This window comes from Halichoerus grypus, chromosome 7, assembly GCF_964656455.1.
Source record: "Halichoerus grypus chromosome 7, mHalGry1.hap1.1, whole genome shotgun sequence".
Lineage (NCBI taxonomy): Eukaryota > Metazoa > Chordata > Mammalia > Carnivora > Phocidae > Halichoerus > Halichoerus grypus.
This window is the reverse complement of record NC_135718.1, coordinates 153,548,363-153,566,384: the sequence shown is the minus strand read 5'-3', so window position 1 is coordinate 153,566,384 and position 18,022 is coordinate 153,548,363. Positions and strand designations below refer to the sequence as shown.

General features: G+C 51.0%; 1 protein-coding gene across 4 annotated transcripts; it reads right to left on the bottom strand.

The window, feature by feature from the left end:
- Nucleotides 1–140: 140 nt before the first annotated feature.
- ETV3 (ETS variant transcription factor 3) lies at nt 141–14,314 on the bottom strand. Of its 4 annotated transcripts, XM_078078513.1 has the most exons (7): nt 14,213–14,293; nt 13,000–13,154; nt 12,335–12,390; nt 11,494–11,731; nt 10,146–10,261; nt 9,681–9,894; nt 4,715–4,814 (listed from the first exon to the last, which is right to left on the bottom strand). In XM_078078513.1, coding segments are annotated over exons 2-6 (585 nt in total). In that variant the 5' UTR covers nt 13,002–13,154; nt 14,213–14,293; the 3' UTR covers nt 4,715–4,814; nt 9,681–9,721. The 4 variants fall into 4 exon arrangements, with proteins under 4 accessions (XP_035974163.1, XP_035974164.1, XP_035974165.1 ...); XM_036118270.2 differs by lacking the exon at nt 9,681–9,894 and having other exon boundaries at nt 141–4,814; nt 14,213–14,282; XM_036118271.2 differs by lacking the exons at nt 9,681–9,894; nt 13,000–13,154 and having other exon boundaries at nt 141–4,814; nt 12,335–12,393; nt 14,213–14,314.
- Between the last annotated feature and the right edge of the window lie 3,708 nt (nt 14,315–18,022).

The window sequence follows — 18,022 nt, the reverse complement described above, 5'->3', positions numbered from 1 at the left end:
ACAGTCCCCGAAGCCGTCAGACCTGCCCCTCCCTGTGCGACTGGACGAGCGGGGGTGGGGGGGGTGGGCACGGGCTCGGCAGGTTCCCGGCCACGGCCGCCCTGGCGCAGAGTGTCAACACCACCAACACCCTGCAAACGTTATTTAAAAGTATTTTTTTTATTTAACTTTAATTTCTGAGGTAAAATACTTTTTTCTTTCAACTTCCATAACAAAATACAGAGCTATCAGATACCCCTGGAAAAAATATGTATATTATACATATATTTCTATAACATTACATCATATATATATATAATATATATGCAAAAATCTGAAGACTTTATAGAAAGTGGAACATCTAAAAGGCACTGCACAATGGAGTCGCTTACTTACATCTATGTACATATACACACTTTATTCTGCTGAAGCGGGTAACTAGTGAAGTCACCTTTCACATGTGAATGTCTCACTCACAAATCCCTGCCTCACAATTTTATAACTCAAAGAACGCCCAGATATTTCAAAACAAATTAACTGGTAACTCCCCCCACCCCCCAAAGTGAAAAATAGAACAGTTCTTGAAAGATTGGATCAAAAAATTTTTTTAAGCAAAATTAAAATGTTCCATTACCCTTTACAAAACAAAAAGTACAAACATAATTATGGAATAAATAAAAAACAAGGGACAAACAGCCAACTGACTACCCGCTTGGTGAGAAGTGATGTACTTCAACTATGTTTTTTAATGCTTCTGAAAGTTTCTTGGCCCATGGAGGACTAGGGTGCAGTACTTCCCTGCGTTAGCTAGCGGGCTGGTTTAATGCAGTGCAGCCTGAAGACTGGGGTGAAGGGACCTGGGGCGTGGCTTAGAGGACACTCCTAGCTGTCCTTAAAAAAAAAAAAAAGAGCTCAGCAGTGCTGGATGCTCAAGAGATCTGTTTATTCTATAGTCAAAAAAGCAAACTGTTTGCATGAACAAGTTCTTAATGAAATTTCAAGATTTGTATCTGCAAAGTTTTAAACGTTTGGCACAGCGAAATCTGGAAAAAATGGGGGAGAAAACAGGCCTGGTTTTGTCCCCCTTTTCCCCACCTGCTGCCAGTGATGAAACTCACAAGAGAGAGAGGCCTGGTTTTGTGCTGGGCTGGCGACAGCGCTGCCAGGAGGGGGTCGGGGCTGAGAAAGTACCCCCACCCCTTTACCCCAGGAAATGTCAACGACTTCCACATTCCTGGTCCCCTTCCTGAGCAAGCCCAAGTTTGGCTCTGTGTAAGGATGCCCACCCCCTGCCCCAGCCCCAGTGTGCAGTGCAAATCAACCAATGATTTCCTGGTGGAATGGCAGTCAAAGGAAACAGTAAAACACCAAACAATTTCTTAAAGCCAAAAAACATTTTTCATGGAGTTGAACATTTTTCGAGTGTGTTTTTTCAAGTTAAAAGCAGTGACTTTTTGTTCAAACAGAAGCAGCATCTAGAAATTCTGGCACTTGGGTTCCAGGGGGTTCCAGGTATGCATCACGGATTTCTCTCCCTCGTATTTTAAAGGCCTCGAGTTTCTATTCCTGAGTTCATACCGACACGTGCCGGCCCTCTGCTCTCATGGACAGAGGGGGGGGCCAGCCAGCCTCCCTGGTTAGATTGAGCAACGCCAAGCAGAGAGCCATCCTGCACCTGCCCGGGCTTGCTTTCTGATCCGAGGTAAGAGATGCAGAGAGAGAAATGGACGAGAAACCAAAAGGAGCCTGAACAGGGAGCCCTTCGCAGCCCGACCAAAGCCCGAGTTGACAGAGACCGCGCTCCTGATCCCTTCCCTAGGGCAGGACAAGTCACTATTTGGAATCTGAACTGAACGAGGAGGTGGACACTTGCCAGACAACAGCACGATGGACTCAAGTCATCCCAAGCCACCTATCAACCCACTCACCTGCTCTGACCCTTTCCCACCTCTCATGCATGCACTCCTTTCAAAAAGATCCCCCCAGCCCCCATTAAAAGACACCCCTCGAATGCTTCTCAGTGTACAGAGTTCACTGAGGCTAAGGTGGAGTCGGGGATTCCTCCAATTCCTAGACGGCGCCCCTGTGCCCACTTCTCACCTCCACTGGCTCTAGAGCCCTCTCCTCTCTCCCTGCCTCGAGGCCAGGCAGACTCGAGCCACTTCAGCGTCTCCTCTGTCAGCCACAGCGCGCGGTTACGAGCACGCACACGTGGGTGTCTGTGGCTTCTCTCTGCAACCCCCCCCCCCAAAATCAGGCCCCTTTTGCTTCATGCCGGAGTGACACTTTCCTGTTCCTTTGTGCTGAGGGCCTTTCCCTCGGAGAAACAGCTTCTCCCTGTAAACCGGAGTCTCCTGTGGGATGGTCAGTTGATCGTGAGAACGAGAACAATCTAGGGAAGTGGGTATGGCAGGAATGACACCACAACGGGACAGACACCGACTCCCTCGTTCCTCCCGGGCTCTGGCATCTAGCCTCCTTCTGTGTCTCTGTCCACCTCCGCCTTCAGCCTCCACAAGCACCCACCGCACCCCAGCTACCTTCTGCACTTCCGGGCTTCATCGGCCCTGAGCTCCCACAATCCCGCCTTTCTGCTCCCCGGCCCCAGGAAGTCAAGAGGGGACCACTAAACACCAGCTCGACATGTAACCATGTTTCCACATTCCTGGGTTGTCTGAAGAGCTGTCCGTCCCTTTTACAGGTTTATGCTGACAGACCCGTAACACGTGATGAAAGTATATTCATTGTTAAGGCTTCACTTAGGAGACGATCAGAGACCCAGACACGTCGCAGCCATCTCCAGGGCCGGGCTGCTCGGCGGACTCACTCGCAGTCACTCTGCAGTCTGGCTCCCCAAACCCACGATGGAAAAAGAAAAATGAAGATCATTTTTGTGTTTGTTTTGTTTTTAAAGGCATCGGGTTACTTCCTCATGCCCTCTTCTGTCTTCCCTGAACGAGAGCTTACGAGTCCTCATGGCTTCTTAGCAGGTGAAGGAGGGGCGAGTCCAAGGAGCCCGCAGCACGAGTCCCGCCGCCCCGCCTGGCCCTCCCAGCCCTGGGACTGGTGCCACGGCTCCCGCTTCCTGCAGCCGGTTTTTTAAAAAGGAAAGGAAAAAATGCCAAACGACGACAAAGGAAGAAAGAAAAAAAGCAACATCCGAACATCCCCCTGTCCCAGTAAGACTGAGATTACCTTACTCCTCCCCCAAAGGAACTACACAGAAACATTTCAGGCAACACACTTGGTAAAATGGTCTCTCACTGCTCAGCCTCCCCACCACGCCCTACTCCCTTCTCCCTCCCTCTCCGAGCAAAAGAAATTCATTAATGGCTTTTCATATATAAATACAATAGAAAAGAAAGAAGTCTGGAACCTGAACTATAATGGGACCAAGGGCACCTTGGCCCCCTGGGAGTTTGTCAGAAAGTGTGAGCCTCCCCAGGAAGCAGAGGCTCTTCCTCCTTTCAGTTCATTACCCTTCCCGTGTGCTACTCACCAGGAAAAGAGTGTTCACGTCCCACCTAATTTACAACAGAAGATACCCATCCCATCCCCCAAACATAAAAAGACGTTTATGCCCCTAGAATGATCAAACCAGTCTAATTCCCTCCCCTCCCCCCAACCCTGAAATCTCGCTACATAAATACACGTCTGCATGTGATTATAGTATAAACAGCTCCCAATCCACCTCCAGTCCTAGGCGTCGGCAGCGGCCGTGGCCAAGCCCCGGGGTCCAGACCCACTCCAGAGGCACTTCCCGTTCTTACTCAGCTCTCGGGCTTCAGGGTCGTCGTTCCAGCGCCGCTTCAACCGGAGCTTGGGGGGCATCAGGGCATCTTCTTTCTTCTCGGGCGCGCTGGGCTCTTTGCTAGGCCTGTCCTCACTGTCTTCAGCCACCTCTAGGGGTTCTTCACTTGGGCTGCTAACGGGGACAGAGGGCCAGACTGGTGCGGCCGGGCGGGCAAAGATGGTGCCTTTTTCCTCCTCTACGGTCCTGCTCGGCACAGTGCCCTCCTCGTGGGAGCGCTCCTCCTCTTGCACCAACTGCCGGAGACTCTCGGGATCCTTGTCAGAGGCTGGCTCCACCTTAATTCTTGGGGGGACGGGAGCCACGGTGGGAGCGGTGACGGGGGCTGACTCCTCACCGCTCTCCACCCTCTCCCGGTTCTTCCGCCCAGCTGGCGGTGGCTGCAGCTTGATGGAGAACTGGGCCGACTCCTCGGGATGCATTTGGCACTGCAGGGGCGGGACCACGAGTCCTGGGTAACGGGGAAAGGTCCGGGGACTCAGATGGTAGTTGAACACAGAGCAGGCTTGAGAATGAAGGTAGTGTTTCATTTCCTCAGGGTTGAAGGAGAAGCAGCTGCTGCTGGTGAAGGGGCTCAGGCCTGGGGATGGGCTGTAGGAGAAGATGGTGGGAGTCAGGGAGAGGGCTGGGGAGATGGGGACGTTCAGAACACCTCCGCGGCCAGGGAGCGGAGAGACAGCGAAGGGACTGTGGGGGTCAGGGTACATCCCTGGCCTGGTGAACAGGGGAAGCATTATGTCGGGCTTGCGTTTCTGATGGCCAAGCCCTCCACCGACGGCACTCCGGGAGGAGGAGGACAGGAGATCCACGCCCCGGCGCCAGTCTGCGGCTGAGCCATCCTCCAGCTCCGGAAGCTCTGCCTTTCTGTCGGCGCCACTGGCCGACTCCTGGCCAGAAGCAGCGAGGGAGCCGGCAGAGAACCGCCCCGGCCGCACGGCACTCGTGGGAGAATGCGTGTCCAGCGGTGGGAAATGGAACCGGGAAGAGGCGGTCGGCACTGGTGGCGCACTCTGGGGAACCACACCTGTGATGGTGGAGGAGACAAAGGCCACTTTAGAGAACTGGTCACCCGTCGTCAGCACGGTTACTTATGCTACGTGAGCCCAAGATGTTTACATCTTGTTACGACAGGAAGCCAACGCTCCGGCCGCGCGGAATCCCTCCGCCCCCCGTCTTCCCGGGAGCACAGCTCAGCTTCCTCTACCCGAGCCGGCTGCCGTCTCTCCCTGGCCCTTGCCCACTTAGTCTTCACAGTACTCGTTACCGCCTGAGATAACCATTATTCATCTGTGCTCTAAAACATCAATTCCATGAGGGGCGGGGGGACTTCCTACTGTTCACAACTAGACATAAAGCAGTTTGTGGTTAACAACTAGTTGGGGCTCAATACAGGTTAGTTGAATGAACGGATGGGTATGTGAGCCTTCTCCTCTCCAATCTAGATACTGTGCTGCAATTCTCAGCTTGGTAAGTAGTGTTTTTTTATTTTCATACTTTTGGCTTTATCTATCAAGCAAGCAAGCAAACCAAACACAAACACCACTGGAAATGATGCGCACGTAAAGCAATGCATTAAAAGCCCAAAGACTCTGCACCTCACATACTCGGACTCGCGCAAGACCAGATTTAAGAACAAAAGAAGATTAAAAAAGAAAAGGCCATATGGTCATTAAGGTGAATTCTTATGGTAGATCTTTTATCATTTCTGATATAAAATCACCACAGAGATTCAAATATCTTTTGATCTCTCTAAATCTGTTTCCTCTAACACATTCTACGTAATGATCTCCATTCCCATCCTGCTTTCAATGCTCCTCAGGCCCCGAGCAGGCTGGGAGACAATACAGGACCCGTGCCCCCCCGCCCCCCTGCCAAGTCTGCCCGCTAAAACTGAAACTCGAGTTGAAGCAGAAACCAACACCACACTAAACACATCATATTCAGAGGCCCATAGGTTCTGCACTCCCCCCAAAGGTCCTTCTCTCAACAAGGCGTAAGAAAGGTGTGCCAGCAGAGGCCTCAGAGCCCCCTCCGGGTTCCTGGGAGGTACCGGAGGCTTCGATCCGTGATGATGTCAGGAGGGCTTTTTGCACTCGGAGGCAGAGGTAAGGGAGAAGGAAAAGTAAGGGAACCCAAGTGAGTATGGTGACCTAGGAGAAGAAACAGGAGGGCGTGAGGCCTGGCGTGGCTGGGAACTGCGCCATCAGCTGCCTCCTTCCGGTTCTGGAGTAACAGGCGCCGTCGGCCAGGACTCTGGCGTGGGCTGCCGTGTGCACTGTGGCCTCCAGGCACCTGGGACTGAGTGACACTACCAGAGCATTTCCCAAACCGAAGTTCCACAGAAACTGCTCCTTGTCCCCCTAAAGCCAATGACCTGATCTTTCAATGAGGAAAAACTGATGCATGACCTTGTATATAATTTGACTAGAATCAAGAAGGTCCCAGGCCCGCCTGGGTGGCTCACTCGGTTGGGCGTCTGCCTTCAGCTGAGGTCATGATCCCGGAGTCCCAGGATCGAGTCCCACATGTGGCTCCCAGGTTGGCGGGGAGTCTGCTTCTCCCTCTGACCCTCTTTCCTCTCATGCTCTCTCTCTCTCAAATAAATAAATAAAATCTTAAAAAAAAAAAAGGAAGGTCCCAGGCCAAAAATATCTCTTCTGCCAGCCTATTACAGCAGCTAAAATTCTATCTACTCTTTTTGATTCATTTGGGTCTTGATTTTATATTAAGAGCACATCTACTGAAAAGCAAAAAACCACTTTTCATGTGTTCTGAAGGACTAGGAGTATAATGTAGTGGCGGAGGGGAGTGGGGACAGAAGGTCCTGTCTCCTGAACAATTTAGTTTAGTTTTTTTTTTTTTTTTAAACTGGAGGGTATTTCCTTCTTTACACAGGTCAGGGTACATTGTAAATTTGCAAGAAGAGCACAGAACACACAACACTTTCCGAATGAACTTAGGGAAGGTGTAACCTAGGAGCAATGCTGCAGGGAGCACTCTGGACCCTCCCCCCTGACCAAGCGTAGCTGCCTACCGTTACATGGGGTATACTGAGACAACAGGTCTACGGTTCTGTTTGAAAAACATTAGCTTACTGCTTCCACAACTCTGAATAACACTGCTTTGAAGGAGATGACCTTCAAAGAGCCACTATGAAACCTGAGTGGCTGAGCTGAAAAATCTGGGTGTGAATCTCAGTCCTTGCACCTTCTATTTCGTAGCATGTAACCAACTGGTTTTTGACCCCCTTTGGCAAAATGGAAGTAACAAGACCTTTGCCTAGGTTCAAACCCCGGCTCTACCACTTCTTAGCTGTGTGACTCTGGATAATTTACTTACCTTTCTGTGCCTCAGCTTCCTTACCTATAAAAGGCTCAGCAACAGGACTAATCCTCATGTTATGAAAACTTAAAGGCTTAATATTTTTATAAAGTCCTTAGAATAGTATCGGCACACAGCAAATTGTATGTTAGGTATTTGTTAGGACACGTAATTTTTTACTACACAATAATCACACTTTAAAAACAAAAACTGTAAAAGGCACATACTATTAGACAAGAACAATAGAGTCATGTTAAATTTCCCAGGTATGTTAATGTTACTGGGGTCATGGAGGAGAATGTCCTTGTACCTAGGTGATACGTGCTGAAGTATACAGGAGACAAATGTCATGTCGTCTGTAACTTAACCTCAAAAAAAACTTAAAAAATATATATAAAAAAAAAAAACACGTGGCAACAATGTCAATCATTAGTGAACCTAGAGAGAGGACACATGGGTGTTCACAGTTCTATTTTTTCCCATTTTTCTATAGGTTTAAAGTTTTCCAAAATAAAGAGAAATACAAAACACCAGGGTGGGGGTAGGGAGGCACAGAGAACTCTTGAACCAGTCCCTGAGTTGGCCTGTCCCACTCCGCCAGGTGAGCACTGTTCCTAGCATCTTCTGTATGTTCCCAATGTTTCTGATGGACAATAAACATTCAAAAATACAGAATAACGTATTTTATAGCACACTTTTAAGAGTAATGACGAGACAGTGTACACAGAAGTACTTCCACACCATCCAAATGTCAAGCATTTTACCCTAAACTGTCAATGGTGAGGAGGACGGTGGGGGAAGAGAGAGCACTCATTGTGCTTTTTACTCTAAACCTCTGAATTATTTGGATACGTACCACCACCATCTAGACATGATCTCTCTGACCTCCAGATTCAAAATCCACACAGCTCTGCTACCTAGAGAGCTTGTCACATTCCACACTGTTATTTCGAATTGTGCTCAACTTCATCTATCTTATCTCTCCTGCTAAATTTTATGTTCCTTGAGAGAAAGAACTCCACCATAATCTTTTCTTTTTGTTTTCAGGACTTAACACATTATCTGTTGAGCAAATGAATGAATTCCAATCTGGGGGAGGAATGTATGAACTATTCAATAAAAGCTGGATTTCAATAGCTAAGTCTCTCAGGAGTGGTTTCCTGAGAAACCGTTCAACAGGTAACTGTACTCAACAAGCCCATATCAATCTTGGACTTTGCTGTCCTCTGTAATTTTCTCATCTGTAAAATGTGAATACTGAGATACACACTTTATAGCAGGCTGGGAGAGTTGAACGTGGTAACTCACAAAACACCAAACAAAAGTACCTCCATGAAGCAGATGCTCAATAAATGTTACGTTTCCCCTGTCACCATAAAAGTTAAACCAGAAACAACATTTGGCCTATCTGGGTAAAAGTGCTTTATGAGTTAATGACTCCCGTTCTTTCGGGTTATCTGTACCCAGGACGTAAGCAACCAAGTATATACCTAAACGAAATGCACACTGATCTGCTTTCCCTGCGACTTCATTCCGCTAGGGTCTTAAGCTTTGTTAAGGATCAGTGTTGGTCCCACTGCTTTCTGGCAGACCAGGCTGTGCCAGGCCATTACCGCTAGGTCGCTGGCAGACCAGAGTCTTCCCCGAGTGAGGATCCAGATTTTCTTGCCCTGGAAGGGCGCATTACTCTCAAGGGCTGATGGGTGTGCCTTGTTCCAGGCTGCCCAAGTGGCTGGACTTCTGGGTTTTCAATAGACAAAAATGGGTCAAAGACATTAAGAACAAAACCGACAAAGCCCTTTTTGGCGGGGGGTGGGGGGGGGAGTGGTTTGGAACACCAACACATTCTTCAAAATTGCTGGTATATCCACGTAGAGTCCCAATTCCTCTAGGTAAACAGGAAGGGGGCCAGAGTGAAAACTAGAGGAAACAGGATTCCAGTGGCTAGAATGGTCTGATTTCCTAACACCTCTCCCTCAGGCACCAGGAAAGAAAACAGGTTGTAATTAGAGAGATGCATTCCAATACCACTTTTTTTTTTTAACACATGCCGCAGGGACAGGAGGGAGTGGCTACAGGAGAGATGAGATGGAACTGTAGCGATAGCACCATCAAGCCCAAACTGCCCTAACTTGCTGTGTGCAGTTAATGACCTATCTGCAATGGATCTCAGCAGTACATTCTCAGCCACACCCCCGCTCTGATTTTTCAAGTTTCTTCCGACTTTTCTCTGAGAAGTCAGAATACTGCAGCATAACACACACCACCACAGAAACAGAGTACTGATGGACTGGTCAGAAACTAGTTAAATACAATCTGTTTTCCTAGGGAGGGAGAGGTCTTGCCTCTGAACTGAAACAAAACCAACCCCCTTCTAAGAGACTGGACAGAGGCCAGTGTGACCTGAAACCTTCGTGAGGAGGCGTGATGGTGAGCTATCCGAGGAGAGCCTGGAGGGGAAGCCTTGCTGCACTTAAGAGCAAAGAAGGTCAAATAACCCCAGACCTTACTCTCTGAGGAGGTGCTGGTGCAGATCAAAGACACTGCTTTTCACTGCAAACATACGAACCTCCCCTTCTGTGATTAAGGATGCTGTGGTTTTGATGATATTCACTTGATAAGGGAGAGCTTGGTAGTTTCATAGAAAATCGGAAGTGTTTGTAGAAACCGGTTCTCGTCTATGAAAGAGCCGCTGGGCAGGGTGTTAACACTGTGAGTTCTGAACTGAAAGATGAACGCGAATCTACGGAACATAATTCCTAAAGACGACAGCGGAAAAGTATCTGCGAGACACAAATAATATGCACAAAAGAGAACCAAATAAACAACTAAACAAATCTCTCTTGATGTAGCAGACAGAGCCTATCACTCCCTGTAGGGGACAAACAGAGAAACCTAAGCAGGACCCTGGGGGCAATCCACGCGACTCTAGTCTAATTTCTAAAATTCCTTTAACATGCCAGGTCTTAGACTTGGGTTTTTAAACTTCTTTATCAAATCAAAATTCATTCCCCACCAAAAGTTTGCTTCTTACCACTTGACCGAATGTTGATGAATGGGTAGTTGGGCATCACCAGCTTGTTGAAGTTAAATTTATAAGTAAACCTTTTCCCTTTTGTTTTATGAAGGATCCTCTTGTTGTAATAGTATCTGTAAAAATAGGAACACGTGTCAATTTATCTTCTAGCTACTGACAATTTTTGATACACATAGGTAACCACTGAGATCAACAGTTCTGGCTCTAAGTATTACATGGAAACATCACTATCATTCTTTTGCAGCCCGGCCTTGAGGTTAGGGCTGGGGGACTTATTCAATTTTCAAACGATGTTCTAAGTCCTTGGCTGGAGCTTTACAAAGACAATCTCACTTTAAGATCCCGAACACCTATCCTAGCCCCAACCACCCTTCTCCTCTGTCACTCTACAGTTTCAATTCCATAGTCCATTTCCTTCCTGTTCCCCTGTGTGTCACTGCCGTGCCCAGGCGGGGGCAGACAAGTCTCTTGGGACGCCTGACATGGCCAGTCTGGAGGCCTGAGCACGAAGCTCAGGTGAAGAAATGTCCAACTGTTTTGTGGCAGTGGGTCCAACAATCATGTGCCCCAATGTGGGAAAGAGCAGGCGGCCTGGCCTGCCTCACTTTCACAAGGATGCGAGAGAGGGTCCAGCGCAGCTGCCCAGCTCTGACATTCAAGGTCACCAAGACTGAAGAGAGAAAGGGGCCTCCGGCGGACCCGCGGCCTCTGGCCGGGCACCTATTCAGGAGCACCACTTACACACGGCCTTCTGGCCCCTTGAGGGTGAAGAGGTTATGAAATGTAAAAACTGACAAAGAGAAAAAAAGAAACGGAAGAGAACCTGAAGTGGTCAATCTTTAGACATGTCAGAGCAACCTTTGGACTGACAACCGAGCTCACAGATATGGGACCTGAACAGCAAGGTCAGGACCATTGAGGGAGCCCTCCTCCTGTGTGGTCTGCTTGCTTCACATTTCCCCGTTTCTTCCAGGAAAGCCTAAAGAAGAGCAATTCTAACAGATTTCCCACAGGGAAGCCTAATCTTTCAGATTACAAATGAGCTCCGACCCGAGCTTCACCGCACACGCTCGCCCACTACAGAGCAGAAATCGGTGGTCTGTCAGGACCCAAAGCCAACCACGTTGGAATTCCCTCCTACACAGAACCAAAGATATGCTTTTCTCCTCCTGTGCCTGTGCAACTCAGACTCAGCAGCTCCTCTCCTCCCACTTCAAAGCTACACATATTCACTTAGATAGTGCAGTCTCTTTCCACCTGATACCCTTCTTATCCAACATTCACCCCACTGCTTCGTCTCCTTCCGATCTGTTAACAGCATGGATTTGGGAACCCTCTCCCTCACCTGAGGGCCCGGCTCAGCTTGTCGTAGTTCATCTGGGGTTTGCACTTCCTGCGGCCCCAGAGGCGGGCCACCTCGTCGGGATCCTTGATGACAAACTCCCCGTATTCTCCCTGCTGCCAGGCAATGACGTGGCGGAACTCTTCCTTCTGCAGCAGTTCCAGGATGAAGTGCCACAGCTGGATCTGCCGGGAGCCCGGGGAGGACTCGGTTTTATAGGCCCAGTCAGGGAACTGATACCCTTTAACGTGAAAAGGGCAAGATCAAGGTAGTCAGGAGTTAGGTTCATACATATCAGTATCCCTGACTTCACATTCCGATGCTCAGAATCTCTAGAGTGCTGTGCAAACATGCCATAAACAGCCCTTCGGTCAGCTGGGGCTAACCACAACAGGGGAGAGGAAAGCACGGAGATGTCACCTTTCCTGTGGCAATCACTTGATCTGCTAGAGTTGGACAGCAGTACCCAGGTGTGCCAACCTCTCGCTCTTTCCTGCATTACTAAATCTCACACCTACTTTCCACGAGGGCAGGAACGTTCCGAGAGAAACAAACAGGAAAGACAAGCTAACATTTTAGGGAAATACGCTGAAAACCCCTTGTCCCTGAGGGTGGAACTGTGTCTCTAACAGGGAGGAGACTCTAAAGCTTGGGATAAAGGTGTGGTGACCAGACATGTTGATATACATCCATAAGAAACAAGCCTAAACTGTGCTGGCAGTATCCACCCAGTCAAGAGGCTGTCTAGTCATGGTCTGACATTTGTGAACAGAGCCCAAGTGGAGAGAAAAGGAACCCCTGAGGGACATTCCAGGTACATCAGAGATGATTAACTTCTGCTCACCTCCACCTCCTTCTGGCTTTTCCACGATGCTACAGCCTGCTTTCATTTTCGCCCTCCTGCTGAGAGACAAGCCACATCAATTACTTTAAGGTGCTATTTATTTGTTCTCCTCCCAAGGTTTTCTGGCACAGCCTTTCCCCAAACTTCCTTGCCTTGTCTTTCCCTCCTTATGTAACCCTCTTTCTTTCAAATATGTCACCTCCAAACTGCTAATCCCCAAGTCCTCAAACGATGGTCCTCAGGTCATCAGCTTCAAAGGCCATAATTATCTCTCACCTGACTTTAAACCACAAAGTGTAAACACTGTCTTTAATATTTGCTTTCTTTCTCCCGGCCAGCCCTTCAGAGGTAAGAAAGGAAGAGGGCAGTGAAACGGTCCAGAAAGGCAGCCAAACAAGCCAAACGGTCTTCTTCTATTACTAGACAGGCCCAGATGCCAAGACACACATGCCTGAGTTCACCCAGATGTACCAGTTTTAAAAAGAGTAAAAAAAAATCCAAGTCCATCTGACTGCAACTCCAGAAAACATCTGATTTTGATTTATTTTGCTGAATTACGGGAGATGGGAGAAGGAACACTCCTCCCAGTCAGAAACTAACCCCCTGCTCCTTGAAAAACACCGTGGGATACAGGAAGTAAACACACCACATGTACAGCTACTCACATTACTTTGAGAAATATTTTCACATTTTTCTCCCTTTAACAGGAAGGAAAAAAGGCAGGCATTTCTGAGAACCTTCTGTTCAAAAGCGCAGGGGGTCTTGCTGTGATCTGAATTCATTCCATCCAGATTTACGGTTCCTCATAAATTTCCTGTTCCTAGCAGCAAGCAGCTTCGTATCAGTCAATCCTTTAGCAAACGGCGGGAGGGGTGAAGCCGCCCGAGGGGGAGGCGGACAGGAGCGGGCAGGTCTGCGCTCTCTGCTCCCCAGGCTGGATGACAGGGCCGCGGCACCCACATTAGCAAGAGCGCTCCCGGACGGAACGTAGGTGCCTCAGTGGCCTCGGGGTGGGGTGGGGGCGAATTCCTAACCTTGGAAATTTCATCTAACCTCGGATTCCTCTACATCTTTCGAGCTTTTTTCTCACCACGTACATTAAAATAATCAGCGAGTCTGTCTATAAAACTATGAGGACGACACAAACACCCCAAGGAAGGAGAAAACAGACGCCAGCACAGACACGCAGCCACACGAGACACACAATCACAAGGCCTCGGAGCCTCTCCCGGCTGGCTGCTCCGGCTCCGCGACAACCGGGGACGCAAACACCGCTCCCCACCGTTCCGGGAAGCCGCCCGGGCTCCCAGTCCCGGTGGCTCCGTCGGAACGCAGGCCCTCCATTCTGCCGCAGGAGTGCCCTCCAAGCGCACGACTCGGGGGTCCGGACCCCGCCCGGCAAGGACTTGACCAAGAAGCTTCCTCCCGACACCCCGGCTCCCCGATCGCCCCCTCGCCGGAGTCCGCAGACGCCTTGTCCACGCCGCCCGTAAACTGACCGCGAGGCCGCTCGTCTCGAGTCTGCAACCCCCCGGGCCCTCGCCCTTCCTCAGCTCGCGGCCGTTCCCGGGAGGGCGAGGCGAGCGGAGGCCGGCGCTGCGGCTGCCCCGCGGCGGCGTGCGGGCGGCTTCCCGGCCCCCGGAGCCTCCCTCCCTCCTGCCTCCCGCCCGGCCGGCCTCACCCCGGGGCCCCGCGGAGCCACCGCACGAACGCACCCCGGGTCCCGGCCGCCCCTCACACACCGGGGGCCCTGCCGCCCCCGCGCTGCCGGCGGCCCGGCCGGGGCGGTAGGCGGCCCGCTGGGGGCCCGACCCCGGGGACACTGCCCGTGAGGCCTGGGGTCGGCCCGGGAGGGCCCGGCGATGAGGCGGGACTCACCTCTCCCCGGCGCGGCCCGTCTTCGCTCCCGTCTCCTCCGCGGCGTCTCCGGCTCCTCCTCATCCACCCTAGCAGGAAGTGACCTCCTCGGCTGCTGTCGTCACTTCCGCCCACGGCCGGGGGCGGGGCCGGGCGGGGCCGGGGCGGGGCCGTCCGCCGGGCTCTCCCCCTGGGCCGCGCCCCGGTCCTTCTCCTCGCCGCAGACGCCGACTTCCGCTGCCCCGCCCCCGCGCTCCTCCCGCCGGGCGCCGCGCTGCGTCACGCCGCGGGGGCACGTCACGCACGCTCGCGGGGGGCGGGACGGCCCCGACGGCCGGCAGGGCGGGTTGGGGACGCGCGGCCGGGCGGAGGCGCAGGGACCGCAGTCCGGGGACCTGTCACCCACCCCCGCGGGAGTCGGAGCCCTGTGCCCGCCGAGGGCCCTGCGCGCCCGGGGGAGGGGCGCCGCGGGTGCCTCGGGGCCCGGCCGCACCCCCCGGTTCCCCGTCGGTCTGCGTCCAGTCCCGGTGTCTAGATGCAAGCGGCTGGCTCGCCTTCTCCCTGAGTCGCTAGAAAACATCTCGCTTTCTTTTTCTTCTGCCTTGTGTTACCCGTGCGAGCGATCGCGAGTGTCTTGTCGAGAGCATTTTCGGCCTTGCCCGAAGGCTCGTTCGCGGTGAGGGCCTCCAGCAGCTCGCCCTGGCTTTCGTCCCCAGCTCCAGGCCCACCAGGGGCGGGAAAGGGAGGAGTGGGTGTCGGCAGGGGTAAACAAACGGGCATGAGCACTGAGTGGGGGTCGGCAGAGGTAAACGGGCATGAGCACTGAGTGGGGGTCGGCAGGGGTAAACAAAGGGGCATGAGCACTGAGTGGGGGTCGGCAGAGGTAAACGGGCATGAGCACTGAGTGGGGGTCGGCAGGGGTAAACAAAGGGGCATGAGCACTGAGTGGGGGTCGGCCGGGGTAAACGGGCATGAGCACTGAGTGGGGGTCGGCAGGGGTAAACGGGCATGAGCACTGAGTGGGGGTCGGCAGAGGTAAACGGGCATGAGCACTGAGTGGGGGTCGGCAGAGGTAAACGGGCATGAGCACTGAGTGGGGGTCGGCAGAGGTAAACGGGCATGAGCACTGAGTGGGGGTCGGCAGGGGTAAACAAAGGGGCATGAGCACTGAGTGGGGGTCGGCAGAGGTAAACGGGCATGAGCACTGAGTGGGGGTCGGCAGAGGTAAACGGGCATGAGCACTGAGTGGGGGTCGGCAGAGGTAAACGGGCATGAGCACTGAGTGGGGGTCGGCAGGGGTAAACAAACGGGCATGAGCACTGAGAGTGGCAGACGTGGAGAACAGGGATGGAACCCAGCAGGATTGAAGAGCTAGTGGGGGCCTTTACCTCCCAAGGGCTACAGAGAACACGGGAACATCACCGTCCGTCCGAGCTTGGCTTTGCCACTAGCCATTCTCTAGCTGTTGATGGGTTAACTAGTAAGTTGGTCCCCTCTTGACCTAAAGTTGTCCTTTTTGTTTGTTTAAAAAAGAAAGGATAATAGCATGGGGGATGTAGGGTCTTCTCTAGTTAGAAAAGGATACAATGTAGGTGAATAAAATGAGCAAAATTTTAGGGCCATAGAGAGGATTACCAATATCTGCAGCTGTACCATGAGCTCTTTGTGGGAACTGTCTGTATGACCTTTGTGTCCTCTGCATAGCGCCCTGAGCAATGTCTTCTATGTAAATATCAGATGTTTTGTTGAACATTCTTATTAAAATACTGGGATTTAGCTGAACGATGTAAATTGTAGTTGGATCCTAGTGCCTTCAGTTACTAGCTGTGTGACCCCCATTAAGTTACTTAACCTCTCTGTCAGTTCCTATAGTATCTGCTCATGTGGTTGTATTAAATGTGTTAATACATGTAGAGTGGTTAAAAGAGAAGAGCACGTTGAAAATAGGGCAGATGAACAAATATTAGCAAAAAAAATCCTAAGAATCATTATCACAGAATTCTTTAATCTTACTGGTTGTGTAAACTCAGAAACTAGGGTGATCAGGAGCAGCTTCCTCTGAAAGTGTGAAATTGCTAACCTTTGGCTCAAGGCTCAAACTGTCCTGGTTAGAGCCAGAACTTGGCCTCTAAGTACCCTGTGTGGTACGAAGGGCCAGCAGCCAGAACCAGGCACTCTCGGCATATTCTTATTCACCCTGGTCTAGTGGTTCTCTGCTGCTGCTTCTCTGGCTAATTAGGGTCACAAAGGATGACTTGAGTAAGTAAACAGTTAGCAGAGATAAACAGGTCTCTCTACCTGGCTGGAGTCTGAACTGAGGTATCAAGTAATGTTTATGTCCCAGCAGAGCTCCACACAAGTTTTCTTTTTTTTTTTTAAGATTTTATTTATTTATTCATTAGAGACACAGAGAGAGAGAGAGACGCAGAGGGAGAAGCAGGCTCCCAAGGAGTAGGGAGCCTGATGCGGGACTCGATCCCAGGACCCTGAGATCATGACCTGAGCCGAAGGCAGACACCCAACCATCTGAGCCACCCAGGCACCCTCCACACAAGTTTTTACGTTAAGAATCTAATCACTGGCCTCAGATTCAACAAGCAGATTTGGGTTTGACCACGCAAACTGGGAATTTCCTAACAATTACGGGGTCCAGATAAATAAGTTTTGCATTGGGAATTGCTCTGTGGTGGCAGAATCTGGAAAGACTGGCACGGTTAGGGACTCCTCACCCAGCGCACTTAAGGTCCCTGTCCTCTCTCTCCCTCACCGTGGTACCTGCTCCCTTCAACTGCTCCAGACAGACTTCCGCAGCCATGGAGGTTCTTCTTGCTCCTGAAATACAGAGAGCATGAGCTTTCTGAAAGCATGCGGGTGGAAACACATAGGCATAGTCTAGGAGTCAAGACAGGTCGTGATCTCTTGAGTTTCCACTTGCTCCAGGCCCTCTGTGGCCCCTGCCACTGCCCACTGCCCCGCTTCCTACCTGTCTTTGAGATTGTCCCATATGCTGGGGGGCGAGTTCTGTTCTAAATCTCACACTGTCCAGTCTGCTCTTGCCACAACACAGCAACTCCGGTGCTTCTTAACTTTAAAAAAGAGAGAAGAAAAAGAACCAAAGTTTATTTTTATTCCATCCTTCTTCCAATCTTCCTGGATTGGTGTGTGTGTGTTTCTTCCTTGCCCTGCTTGCTCTTCTTTATCGCTCCCATTTTTATTTATGTTTTTTTATTATCGCTCCCATTTTTATTTATGTTTTATTTATGCACTTACATTCTCCACATCCCAAACTTCCCTGGCCGTGTATGTGGTAGAAATACTTCCCTCTCTACCCACGGAGTAGATCACTGTGGCGGATCTACTGCATTAGATAGCAATGATGCCGCATGCACATGTTTGGTCTTCTGGGTGTGTTTGTCTTAGATTGCAGGCCCTCAGAGGTTAGCGCTGCGGTGGGTCCCTCAGTGCCCAGAGCACTTCTGTGTCATCGTTCGAAATGCTTGATGATGATAATATCCTTCTCTGCCAACACACGAGCTGGTGTGCTGCCAAGACTAGCTCCTTCCCACCTCCCTTAACCTCCTCTCAGTCTCCCAGTAAAATTCAGGTGGCCTCTTCCCCACAAAGGGTGTTCTCACTGAACTTGGATTCGGAAGACCTGAGTTTCAGTCCCAGTTCTGCCCTTTGCTAACGGTGTCCTCTGACAAGCCGCTAAATGAGTCCTAGCCTCCTCACCTGTAAAAGGGCGACACTGTCGATGTCCCTGATGAGGACAGGGTGTGTTCGCAGCTGGGGAACACTCGTGAACCGTGAGACTCTCTGCGTGAAGGTCAA